Below are 13,918 nucleotides of genomic sequence, written 5' to 3'. Positions count from 1 at the left end.
CTCTAAGCTTCAGCAGTTGTCATGGGAGTGGTTATGAGGATGTTCAACAGAGCAACAGTCTCTGAAAAAGTATCCTGGAGGTTGTACTTCAGCAAAACCTGGTACAGCGCTAGTGCACCACAGCAGCCCTTGCATTCTGGACTCTCATAAATGACAGACAGTTCAGTCTTCAGCTTCGCCATATTTAACATAGGGTATGCCCTGACAGTGATGTTCAGAGCCTCAACAGGGAATGTATGGCCATGCTGTTGAAACATCTCTCCTTGTAGCAGCGTGGCACTTACAAGGTGGTCAGTAAAGAAGAACCTTTCTTTGGTGTGCAATACAGTATATAATTTAATGTTGGGTTTGTCTATGGCAGTATATAGTAGGGTGTAGACTCGTGTGATGTAAGAGAATAAAGTTTAGATGTGTTGTGTCTATAACCTTTTTTTTATTAAGAACAATTCAAAAAAAAATTTATATATATATTTTTTATTATATCTATATATATGTTTTTAAATTAAATAATGAAAACAACCCACTTCTCCACCGGCTATACCAGGAATCTATGAAACATGGAGGGCCATTAAAACGATAAGAATTCGGTCATAGAGAGGTCAGAGACATCCAGATGGACAAAGATCGATGGCCTGACCTCCCAAGACATCTTGAGATGCACGGAGGGGGTGCAGAGCAGAGAAAAACAACTTTTGCAACTCTCGTTTTCCTTAAACGTTTTCCGTACCGAAAAGTAGAAACTTAACAAAAAGAATTAACCAACAAACAATAGGGGCTTTTTATTAGTAATTCCCTTGTATTACTCGTATTCACAGTATATATATATTATTTTGTATTGTATGTTTCTATCTACCTGACCAAAAAAAAATAATTACGAATTCCAACAGTTAAGGAAGCGTAAGTGGAAACTTAGTTGCACTTAACCTCAGGACATTAAAATATAACTCAAGAATAAATGTAACACACAGGACCGCATAAATGTATTGCAAAAATTTCCTCAGCCACCTTTGTCTCCAACGGTCCGGCACAAACAGATGGCCCATGAATGCTTGGGGGGTTAGGAAAGGTCGCGAGGAGGGGTCGCGGGGGTGTCTGGTTCTTCTCGCTCGTTTTGTTGTTTTGTTTCCCTCTCGCAAGAAATGCGCACATCACGAATGAGCAGTCTAGCTTGAGTCGCGCTCAGTCTTGCAACTCGGCGTGCGACGCGGCGTTGCGACGGGGCTCGCAAGGGAGCTGTGGCAGTCATGCCTCGAGGAGAGATGGGACGACGAGACATCGTTAAGGTGACAGCCTGAGTGCAGTCTGGTTCGAGTCGCGCTCAGTCTCGCAACTCGGCTTGCGACGCAGCGTTGCGACGGGGCTCGCAAGAGAGCTGGGGCAGATCGTGCCTCGAGGGAGATGGAACGAGGAGGAGTCGTTCGAGTCGCAGAAGTCTGAATTCAACCTGGGTCGAGGCTGGGTTGCAGCCGTGCTCCGGCTGGCGGAGCGTCGTGAGGGAGCAAACACCGATGCCGATAGCAGGTGTCGCTTCTCGCAGAACGAAGTTAAGTGCGAGTGAAGCTGGCAGCTGCACGAACAAGGGGAAGCACGGAGAAGAGAGAATGACGAGTGACGACAAGCAATCAACCTGTAAAAGGGCGGAAATCGCCGAGCGTCGACCAAGCGAGCAAAGCAGAGAGCGCGAAGCAGTGGAGAAAGCCTGATCAAACGGCTGTGAGGAAGAGGATAGCGCCAATGCATGCGCCGTGTGTTTGATACACAGACTGACCAACACCCAGTGAGAACAGACAAGACGTCCGCAGCGACGACGGAATCATCGCGCACCACATCGGCGAGCGTCGTGCAAACTCAATCGAGCAGTGGAGAAGCCGGGGGCTGCCACCAAGAGAGAGAAAGCGCCATCGAATGCGCAGTGTGTTTGATACACAGACCGACCAACACGCAGTGAGCACAGCCGCGTCGTCCAGAGCCACAAGCCAACACAGCCTGAAGCAAGGGCGAGTGTCCATGTGAAGTTGGCAGCAATCAAGGAGAGAGCGACAGCAACAGCACGACCCGGGCGTCACCGAGCATCGTGCCAACTCGTCATCTAGCAGTAGAGGGAGAGAGAGAGCGCAAGAGCAGCACGACTCGGACGTCACCGAGCGTCGTGCCGACTCGTGGAGCTGCGCGCTATCCGACGACGGAATCATCGCGCACCACGACGGCAAGCGTCGTGCAAACTCTATCGAGCAGTGGAGAAAGGAAGGCAGCACGACTCGCTGCGGCCACGCCCAACCCAGAGAGAACCTGGCCGCTGTTTGTATATTCCCTCCCACACCACACAAGCTAACGACACAACTCCCGGCTCTAATAAATTTAATTAATATTACAAGGGGACAACGCACACACAACACGCACACGAATAAGACTTTCAAAAAGTGATCTTTGCGTTTCAAAAAGGGTTGCCATTTCAAGGTGGTGCGTTCAATATCAACTGATCGTGCAAAGCAGTTGCTGCCGTCGAGTTACATGAATAAGAAATGTTTTAGTCATTCATTTTCGTTAATTGCATAATCTTGCCCATAAATTTATTGACGCATACTTGCTTTTGCATACTAGAGTGTCATGTGTTTGTTTAGAATTAAAATTGCTTAACACCAACTGTTCGAGTGCATCTTTCCAAGTCCATGCAAAACTGTCTTATTCCCAAGAACTGTATCCTGTGACGAGATATGAAACTGGAGACCTAATATAACATAACACACTAAGATAATCAGTAAATGTTTAATCAATGATAATCGTGTTATCCTGATTGATATAACTCTGGATAAACTAAACTTAATTATCATAACTGCTCACATTAACATAACCGCAAGCATCTGCATAAACTACTATGATTATCTCCGTTATTAGCATAATTTATGCATATAATTACACACATTATCATAATTAATGCATATTGATACACACGCTATTATAATTCATGCGATTTGCGCATTTTTCGGAAAATTATTAATTTTTATTATTTTTATCAAAATTTCATAAATACACACACATACAACAGATGGAAGCATATTATATATTTTTTTTACGACGTAGAATTGTAATGTATTACTTACTGTTAGTAACTCAGCGTATTGTAGAGTATATTTAGTATACTGATGATAATATGTAGTTTATACTTTAGTTGTTTACGTGGTGGTTTTAGTTACTGCAGCTACATACTATTAACACTCCTTCCCTTCATTAATGCTACCCTTATCCCCTCCCTTTGATGCTGCTAATCCTGCATAATGCACGGGCATAAATAGTACTATTCACATACCTGCATTTCCCATATCACATACTTGCATTTCCCATATCCCCTCCCTTTGATGCTGCTAATCCTGCATAATGCACGGGCATATGCAGTACTAATCACATACCTGCATTTCCCATAAATATGCTAAATTCCTCTTGATATGCAATTTTTTTTGTCAAGGCTCCCCATTTCTTCCCCTCTTCCAACCCAGCTTATATACATGCTCCAAGCACGTGTGCTGTTTCATTCAGACGCTGTCGCCTCGACAGACCTGGTTTTCATCTGAGGACGGCTACTTGAGTTGTGGCCGAAACGTCGTGAGAATTATTTTATTATGTTTTATTTTTATTATTTTATTACTTCCCTTCGACGTGACTTTACCGAAAGAACCAAGAAGATGAATCCCTTCAGTCACGAAAGCTTTAAATTGAAATTCCACTAGGTGGCGACAAATAATATTATTGACTGAAACGTGCTTACGTATGATGACGTAAGCACGTTAGTGCGAGCCTCCCGGAAGCCATAGAGAATGCATTGTAGCGCCCGCCATTCGAAAAAAAGCATCTTTGAATGTAAGTCTATGGGAACAATCTGGGCGATTCTCAGCCAGAGTGAAATCGCCTAAAAAGAACGTGACATGACGCTGATTGGACTATATCCAGAGGCACAGTAACGGCTAGCGTAACTCTGTGGTTGAATGAGATTGTTAATGTGATTGAAAAAGTCCCTTTCACACTTTGGTGGTGCGTCGCCCAATCGCCCTAATGAAGAAACCGCCCCTGGGTAAATGGTAATACATACAAAATTCGTTATACGTGTACTTCCAACATTCGCATATCGAGGCACCATCAAGTCACGTTCGGCTCCACAGCATTACACGGTAGGAATCGATAAGGAAGGAATCGACGAATATTTGTCTGAGATCACGATTCTACGTCCGAGATAATCGAATCGAATCGATCCCAGTTCCGTGAAGACTGCAGCAAATGGCTGACATGACTTTTGACGAGACGGCGGGCAGCAGCGGCAGCGGCCGAAGCAGGAAGGGTGACTACGGGCTCCTTCAAAGGGCCGAGATTACTTGCAACTATCTACACAGCAACTCGTGAGTGGCGGGGATTGTTGGGCTCGGGGAGGAACCGCGTGTTGGCTCTGGGTGCCACGCGCTGCCCACTCGGGCGCCACCATCTTGGGTGATGGGCGCGACCATCTTGTGTGATGGACGTAAAATGGGGTTGTTTGAGCATACTTCACTACACGGGTCAATGCGGGTGGGGGAAGTCCCAGGTCCTGTTCAGACATTGATGTTATAGCCCTGGACAGGAATCAACTCGAGCGGCTGGGTGGAGATTAGAGGTTTCCACGTGGTCAACCATGTTGGATTACGATATAGTGTACTGTGCATTCACAAGTCAACAGCAGTAGTTTGATCAATCTACTGCTGGATAAGGGCCTCCCTAAGCAGTATCCTGTCATAAGGGTTGTTGACTATACTTCACACTTGTACAACGTAATGCGCACATCCAGTAGTGGATTTACAGTTGATAATGTAAGTCTCATTTGTCAATCCACTGCTGGATGAAGCCTCCCCAAGCCGTGTGGCATTGTAGTTGTTTGACCATACTTCACCATTGTGGTCAGTGCGGATTGGTGAAGGTCAGGGCATTCGCACTGGTTCACATCACATGCCACTTATATGACCTGTCAAATTCCAATGGCTGTGAAACACATTGCGCTAACTGCCGTAAGTTGATGGCTCCGCTGACTCGTGCACACTCTGTGCGCATATCTCTGTGCTAGAACCACCCACGAGTTTCTGTTTGGAGCCATGGCCGAGATGGTGGACAATGCGAGGTACGTTGCTCACCGCCCACTCTGGTTGTGCTCGAAAAACACGGCCACGTTCCCGTCGGTAATTTTGGTGCACGTGGCCTTGCAAAGGAACAAATTTAACGAGCAACTTTCCAGGCTTACTCTCCTGCTGCTTCTTATGTGTTTGTGTGCGAAAGTGAGTGCGTTCGCTCGTGTCTATGTGCGCGCGCATGCCCCCGTGGGTGTGGGGGGGCATCTCCCTCCTCAGTGTGCCGGGAAATGCCTTGGCAAGGATTATTAAACATTGCCTTGCTAGGCACACTGAGGGGAGAGGCTTGCGGAGCCCCAATGTGGTTTTAGGAAAGGGCGATCCTGCACAGATGGCATATTTTATGTCCGTCTGCTACAGCAGAGGTATAGGGAATTCCAACAGGACCTACATCTCTGCTTATTGACCTGGTCAAGGCCTATGATACCATCAGTAGGCCTGGACTCGGGGTTTTTCTTCGTGCCTTCAGAGTCCCTGACTCTGCTCACAATCATTAAAGACCTTCATGATGGTGAGCAGGCCCAGGTAAAACTACGTGGCCGGGAGTCGGAGCCATTCCCTGTTCACCTTCGAGTGCGACAGGGATGTCCTCTGGCTCCCACATTTAACATCTATTTCAGACAGTTTGTGAAGCCTTCGATGGCTGCACCGGAGGAATTTCCATCTGGTACAGATACTCGTTGGTTCTTTCGGTAAAGTCACGTATAAAGATAAAATAATAAATTAAATAATAACATACGATGTTTCGATTGCAACACAGGCAATCGTCATCAGGTATAAATGAAATAGCAACAAAAATTTTAACCAGAAAACTATAGACAGACATATAAGCAGACAGATATCACCAAGATACATAGTGAGTAACACAGGCACAGAGAGGGAGATTGTCTCTGTAGCGAGGCCTTAAATAGACAGAGGGGGGCGGAGGCAGAGAGAGTTGGAGGGGTTACAGAAAAAATTAACATGTCAATGAATACGAAGCACGCCTGGTAAAGTACGCAAGCTTGAACATTAGGAGAGAGGGAGAAAGAACACACTAAATTAAATAACTTAGCAAAATATCGAAATGTTACGTAATACAACACAGAGAGTCGGTCAACACAATTAACGCATAGCCTGGTCGATTACGTATTTCAAAGATTGCTAAGTTAGAATTTAAGTGTGAAAATTCCAAAGAAAGACAAAACATAAGACAAGAGGAACGGAGACACACAGACAGAGCAGAACATAAGAACGACAAAAAACGAGTGGAGACAGAAAAAATATACTAAATACACAGGTAGAGAGAGAAAACTAAAAACCCAGAGAGAGGAAAAGATAAACTTGGAACTTTCCCGTAGAAGTGGTTCAATCTTGAATTTGGAGCTTTCATGACTGCAGGAATTACTCGTTGGTTCTTTCGGTAAAGTCACGTATAAAGATAAAATAACAAATTAAATAATAACATACGACGTTTCGATTGCGACACAAGCATTCGTCATCAGGTATAAATGAAATAGCAACAAAAATTTTAACCAGAAAACTATAGACAGACATATAAGCAGACAGATATCACCAAGATACATAGAGAGTAACACAGGCACAGAGAGGGAGATTGTCTCTGTAGAGAGGCCTTAAATAGACAGAGGGGGGCGGAGGCAGAGAGAGTTGGAGGGGTTACAGAAAAAATTAACATGTCAATGAATACGAAGCACGCCTGGTAAAGTACGCAAGCTTGAACATTAGGAGAGAGGGAGAAAGAACACACTAAATTAAATAACTTAGCAAAATATCGAAATGTTACGTAATACAACACAGAGAGTCGGTCAACACAATTAACGCATAGCCTGGTCGATTACGTATTTCAAAGATTGCTAAGTTAAAATTTAAGTGTGAAAATTCCAAAGAAAGACAAAACATAAGACAAGAGGAACGGAGACACACAGACAGAGCAGAACATAAGAACGACAAAAAACGAGTGGAGACAGAAAAAATATACTAAATACACAGGTAGAGAGAGAAAACAAAAAACCCAGAGAGAGAGAAAAAGATAAACTTGGAACTTCCCCGTAGAAGTGGTTCAATCTTGAATTTGGAGCTTTTGTGACTGCAGGAATTACTCGTTGGTTCTTTCGGTAAAGTCACGTATAAAGATAAAATAACAAATTAAATAATAACATACGACGTTTCGATTGCGACACAAGCATTCGTCATCAGGTATAAATGAAATAGCAGCAAAAATTTTAACCAGAAAGCTATAGACAGACATATAAGCAGACAGATATCACCAAGATACATAGAGAGAGAGTAACACGGGCACAGAGACGGAGATTGTCTATGTAGCGAGGCCTTAAATAGACTGAGGGGGGCGGAGGCAGAGAGAGTTGGAGGGGTTAGAGAAAAAATTAATATGTCAATGAATACGAAACACGCCTGGTAAAGTACGCAAGCTTGAACATTAGGAGAGAGGGAGAAAGAACACACTAAATTAAATAACTTGGCAAAATATCGAAATGTTACGTAATACAACACAGAGAGTCGGTCAACACAATTAACGCATAGCCTGGTCGATTATGTATTTCAAAGATTGCTAAGTTAGAATTTAAGTGTGAAAATTCCAAAGAAAGACAAAACATAAGACAAGAGGAACGGAGACACACAGACAGAGCAGAACATAAGAACGACAATGAGAGGCTGATCGATGCCCGGGTGCGGTCAAGGAATGGATGGCTTCCTATTGCCAATGATCGAGTCATTGCTGCTCAATCAGAGTAGGAATTGGAGGTGCTGCTGCTGAACCTGGAGTGTGCCACTCAGAGCTGGGGCCTTACCATCAGCCCCACCAAAACTAAGCACCTGTCTGGGTATCAGACACTCCACCCCCACAACTCCCAATTGGTGATGGGGCAGTTGTGGAGAGAGTAGAGAGTTTTCCATACCTGGGCAGTGTGCTCATGACCGGCTCCAGTTTGACAGCAGAGACCTTGCTCCGAATCAGTCGAGCGGCTATTTCTTTTCATCGGCTGCATAACACTGTGTGGAAGCTACCTGGTCTGTCGCTCAACACGAAGCTTCGGATATTCTCGGCCACGGTCATGCCTTCCATTCTCTATGCTTGCGAAACGTGGACCTCCCTAAGATCTTCACCGGTTAAAAGCATTTAGGCTGGCCTGCCGACGACACATCCTGGGTTTAACCAGGCTGGTGTGAGGAGCTCACAAATCCTTGAAATATCGGGACAAAGTCCCATCGGTGAGCTCCGCCAGGCAAGGCTGCGTTGGCTGGGTCATCTAACCCAGGGGTCCCCAACCCCCGCGCCGTGGATCGGTATCGGTCCGTGGCCCGGGCTGCACAGCAGGAGGTGAGCGGTGAGTCTGCGCGTGGCCCGCCCATTATTTTATTTACCACTTCCGTCCGCGCCTCTTTCCCGCACTGCGCACTTGCCTCAGTCACAGTTTTGGTAATCCCACAAGCTAACCCTAGCCAAAATGAGTAAAAAATAAACGTCGCTGGAGAGCTTCTTTTGAAAATGGGGAACGACCCAATGATGAACCCCCCCCCCCCCGGTCCGTGAAAATATTGTCTTCCACGAAACCGGTCCCTGGTGCCAAAAAGGTTGAGGACCGCTGATCAAACCCACATGCTCAGCTTTTGTTCACCCGAATAGAGAGGGCTAAACGGGCATGGCGCGGGCTAGTGAAGAAATGGACTCGTGTGGTACAATAGGATGTGGAGCTGAGTGGATTTGCTGATGACTGGTTCCATCCATGTCAAGATCGGCCTCTGTGGAGGAGGCTCGTGAAGGACACTACTGGGCAGTTGGAGGAAGTCGCCCTCCAGCAACATTGAGGGCAGATGAGTGACTCACAGCAATGTGCGGAGTGCCGGGCGGCTAAAACACAGCAAGTTGGCACAGTAGGTGGCACAGGTGGTGCATCGGCCAATCATCTCAGCACCTGGGTCTGTCCCGTGACCTGCCAGCGGGCGTTCGCCACTTTATGTGGTCTTAACGTGCACATAGCCTGGCAAAAGTGGCGTGGTTATGTCACCGCCGCATAGTGGCGAATGGAGTTTGTTTTTGTTGTTGGGGGGGGGGGTGGGTGCCTGGTAGTCCAATGGTTAGAACGGTGTGCTAACCAACCTAGCGACCCAAGTTCGATTCGTGATGATCAGAATGGGTCCTGGGCCTCCCCTAGATCGACTCGATTCAGTACCTGGTGCAGTGTGTAAACATGGCCATGCTGGCCTTCATAGGCGCTGTTCTGCTCACTAACAGCACTTGCCCTAACAGCCTGTTAAGGCTATAAGGGGATCATTATCTATGGTGTGTGCCTGTGCGTGCATGCATCTCCGCATGCCCGCATCTGTGCATGCCTCTTGTGTGTGTGCCTGCGTGTGTATGTGCATGCGAGTGCCCCTATGCGTGTGTGCATTTGTGGTGACTCAATGTCCCCCTTCCGATAATAAAACTAGAATCAGGACTGAAGGTAAGTTAAAATTAAACATTTATGTTACTTAATTTTATGTGTTTTACTATACAGCATTTTTTTACGGTGTTGCATACAAATGTATAATATTTCTTATTTTGAGTTTTATCAAGGCTTCCCTTTTTTGTTGAACCGCAGCACATTTCAAAACATTGACGGTATGGGCATTTAAATACGGTACATTTTTGTGTTCCGACTTACGAATGGGTCTCAGGAACTAATGATGTTCGTAAGTCGATGACTACAGTGAGGGGAAAAAAAGTATTTGATCCCCTGCTGATTTTGTACGTTTGCCCACTTACAAATAAATGATCAGTCTATAATTTTAATGGTAAGTTTATTTGAACAGTGAGAGACAGAATAACAACAACAAAATCCAGAAAAACGCATGTAAAAATGTTATGAATTGATTTGCATTTTAATGAGGGAAATAAGTATTTGACCCCCTCTCAGAAAGGTTTCTGGCTCCCAGGTGTCTTTTATACAGGTAACGAGCTGAGATTAGGAGCACACTCTTAAAGGGAGTGCTCCTAATCTCAGCTTGTTACCTGTATAAAAGACACCTGTTCACAGAAGCAATCAATCAATCAGATTCCAAACTCTCCACCATGGCCAAGACCAAAGAGCTCTCCAAGGATGTCAGGGACAAGATTGTAGACCTACACAAGGCTGGAATGGGCTCCAAGACCATCACCAAGCAGCTTGGTGAGAAGGTGACAACAGTTGGTGCGATTATTCGCAAATGTAAGAAACACAAAAGAACTGTCAATCTCCCTCGGCCTGGGGCTCCATGCAAGGCTTCACCTCGTGGAGTTGCAATGATCATGAGAATGGTGAGGAATCAGCCCAGAACTACACGGGAGGATTTTGTCAATGATCTCAAGGCAGCTGGGACCATAGTCACCAAGAAAACAGTTGATAACACGCTACGCCGTGAAGGACTGAAATCCTGCAGCGCCCGCTAGGTCCCCCAGCTCAAGAAAGCACATATACATGCCCGTTTGAAGTTTGCCAATGAACATCTGAATGATTCAGAGGACAACTGGATGAAAGTGTTTTGGTCAGGTGAGACCAAAATGGAGCTCTTTGGCATCAACGCAACTCGCTGTGTTTAGAGGAGGAGGAATGCTGCATATGACCCCAAGAACACCATCCCCACCGTCAAACATGGAGGTGGAAACATTATGCTTTGGGGTGTTTTTCTGCTAAGGGGACAGGACAACTTCACCGCATCAAAGGGACGATGGACGGGGCCATGTACCGTCAAATCTTGAGTGAGAACCTCCTTCCCTCAGCCAGGGCATTGAAAATGGGTCGTGGATAGGTATTCCAGCATGACAATGACCCAAAACACACGGCCAAGGCAACAAAAGGAGTGGCTCAAGAAGAAGCACATTAAGGTCCTGGAGTGGCCTAGCCAGTCTCCAGACCTTAATCCCATAGAAAATCTGTGGAGGGAGCTGAAGGTTCGAGTTGCCAAACGTCAGCCTCGAAACCTTAATGACTTGGAGAAGATCTGCAAAGAGGAGTGGGACAAAATCACTCCCGAGATGTGTGCAAACCTGGTGGCCAACTACAAGAAACGTCTGACCTCTGTGATTGCCAACAAGGGTTTTGCCACCAAGTACTAAGTCATGTTTTGCAGAGGGGTCAAATACTTATTTCCCCCATTAAAATGCAAATCAATTTATAACATTTTTGACATGCGTTTTTCTGGATTTTTTTGTTGTTATTCTGTCTGTCACTGTTCAAATAAACCTACCATTACAATTATAGACTGATCATTTCTTTGTCAGTGGGCAAACGTACAAAATCAGCAGAGGATCAAATACTTTTTTCCCTCACTGTATGTTAAACTTTCACACCATACGTAGCCAACCGTGCAAATCGGAGGTGCGGGGGAAGGACAACAAACTAAACACCAAGCATTTCTAAAGAAATAAGGGTGTATGGTGAGTGTGGTGTGTATGAGGTTTATGATGTGGGTGGCTATGTGTGGTGTGCATGATGTGTGCCATGTATCGACACTGCAGTGTGATGCAATGAGCGGTGTTTGGCGCAGTGTGATGTGGTGAGTGCTTTTCAATACGGTGGCAATATGGTGTGCGTTGTGATGTGACATGGCGAACAGTGTTCATTGTGATGCGGTATGGTGTGTGATGCGGTGTTCAGTGTGGTGTGATGCAGTTTGATGAGGGTTTACGTGGGAGGAAACTGGAGCACCTGGATAAAACCCACGCATGTGAGGGTTAAACACTATTCCCATACAGACGGAACAGGTAGAATCCACATTTCTGCTGTACTGGCTTCTGGCAGAGTTTCACAAAACTTATTCAAACAAGTTTATTTACCAGGTCAAGCCCACCAAGCTATTATCTCTTTTTCAGAAGTGACTGGCCACAAATGATAGCTCAACGAACTGGCTTATGTGTAAATTTATTGCAGCCAAATACTCTAAACGCTTGTTTATACATTTGTGCGGTGAGCCACCAACCCTCGCCGCTGCCTCTACAGTGCTGGATCACAGGCAGCCACGTGCAGCACAGCCACCACTGCCTGGCTGGGCTATCTGATATCTCACACTTTGGGCTCATTGCCTAAAAGTCACATTGCATACGTTTGAATTTGTTGTGCAGTGTGCATGGGGCTACCCGTATTGGAACATGGTTGAACTTTGGTTATTCGTGTCTATGCACCACTTACAAGCGCAGTCTCGCAAACACATTACAGTAGTCTATTGATTTTCCGCGCTAATGATGGGGAGGATGGCTGCGGATAATACAAATTGGCAGATATTACAAAAATATTTATTTCCACAAATGTATTTGCGAAAAAACACTAATATAAGTGTAGTGACATAGAATCGGTCACTTAGCATAGCACTGGCTGCTGGCAGGGAAGGGGATCTACAGCTACAGCAGCCCTGACTGACAGCAGGTCACGTGATAGACCAGAGAGGGATGTAGGGGAAAGGTTACGGAAGGGGCACATCGAGAACCTGCTAGTAGGTTCCAGAAGGGGGGCGTGGCCGGGGCGGAGTCAGGTCACACTGACAGTATAAGAGGGGTTCTAGGGGAGGGGACCTCGGGGATGTCGTTTGGAGTGGGATCCCATCGTGCTGCTGGAGTCTTCGTCCGCCGTCTTCGTCTTCACCATCTTCGTCTTCACCATTTTGGCGTCGCCAGTCAGGCAGTCTGCCAGCTGTCCTGACTGGGAACCGTAGTTACTAAAGTGTGAACTGTTAAGGCTGTGTTAATAAACAGAATGCCTCCTACTATTAGTGTCTATGAGTCAGTCACTATATAAGTATAAATTATGTTTAGGTTAAGAAAATTTAGTTAATGAACAGTTTAAATTAAAACTCAGAAAATAAATTATCTGATAAACCACTCATCGATGAAGCACAACTGAACATTTTGATTATTATTCTTTCAATTTATAACAAAAACTAACAATTGACCGATTAATACATAACACGTTCCTGGTCCCACGCAGAAGACTCGGCCCCACTAAGTGGACAGCAGCAGAGCCACGTCAATTAACATCAATCAAACTCTGCCCACTGTTGTAAAGATATGCAATTACAGTACTGTAGAGGAAATCTCATAGATTTTGGATTAACCGGAGCATATTTTTGTTCGGTTTAAGCACGTGAGTTGTAATAACATTTCTAAGCATAAAAATGTATTACTTTTTAGATGATTAATTTGGGCTTAAGGGAAAATCTATGAGTTATTAATTTATGCCAAAATCTAAGGTGCATGGTTAATCCATGCTGTGGGCTTCCTGCTCCTGTTCCAGGCCAGGCTCAGGAACGAATGCTGTCTCAAGTTTAGACATTGCGATGTAAATGCATATTGTATCGTGTGATGCAGCAACACAAGGTGACTCCAGCACCTGGCCTGTACAAGGGGCATTGGTCTACCAATAGGAAGCAATCACTACAGTTTAGCCTAGCGGCACCCCCAGTGGCAGCTGTCCCTGTGCGGCACAAAGGTGAATCCAGTACCTGGTCTGCAGAAGGGGCATTACTCTGCCAATAGGGAGCGATGATTACTATCTGCGTCGGGGCACCCCAGGTGGCAGCTGCGCCTCTGCCATAATTCCAGCACCTGCCCTGCAAACCGGGCAATAGTCTGCCAGTAGTGGAGGGCATTGAGTGCTGCTGTGTTGTGTAATTGCAGTCCCGTGTGATCTGCGGTGTGGTGTTTGGAATGTGTTGCAGGGATGCGGAGGCATCGAGGATGAACATATTTTCAGGTGGGTTGTGTATGTGGGGGAGCGGTGGCTGTGGTTTCACAGAAATTA

General features: G+C 45.6%; 1 protein-coding gene across 1 annotated transcript in view; it reads left to right on the top strand.

The window, feature by feature from the left end:
* Positions 1-4,269: 4,269 nt before the first annotated feature.
* LOC133356269 (ATPase MORC2-like) overlaps positions 4,270-13,918 on the top strand; it is a 102,861-nt gene continuing 93,212 nt past the window's right edge. Inside the window, exons 1-3 of the mRNA XM_061573690.1 lie at positions 4,270-4,388; positions 5,084-5,137; positions 13,836-13,870. Of these exons, the coding sequence (XP_061429674.1) occupies positions 4,270-4,388; positions 5,084-5,137; positions 13,836-13,870 (208 nt within the window). The remainder of the gene's footprint in view (positions 4,389-5,083; positions 5,138-13,835; positions 13,871-13,918) is intronic.

This window comes from Lethenteron reissneri, chromosome 53 (genome assembly GCF_015708825.2).
Source record: "Lethenteron reissneri isolate LAM-NWPU_2019-01 chromosome 53, ASM1570882v1, whole genome shotgun sequence".
NCBI classification, from domain to species: domain Eukaryota; kingdom Metazoa; phylum Chordata; class Hyperoartia; order Petromyzontiformes; family Petromyzontidae; genus Lethenteron; species Lethenteron reissneri.
The sequence above is the reverse complement of the archived record's forward strand: the minus strand, read 5'-3'. Positions and strand labels throughout refer to the sequence as shown.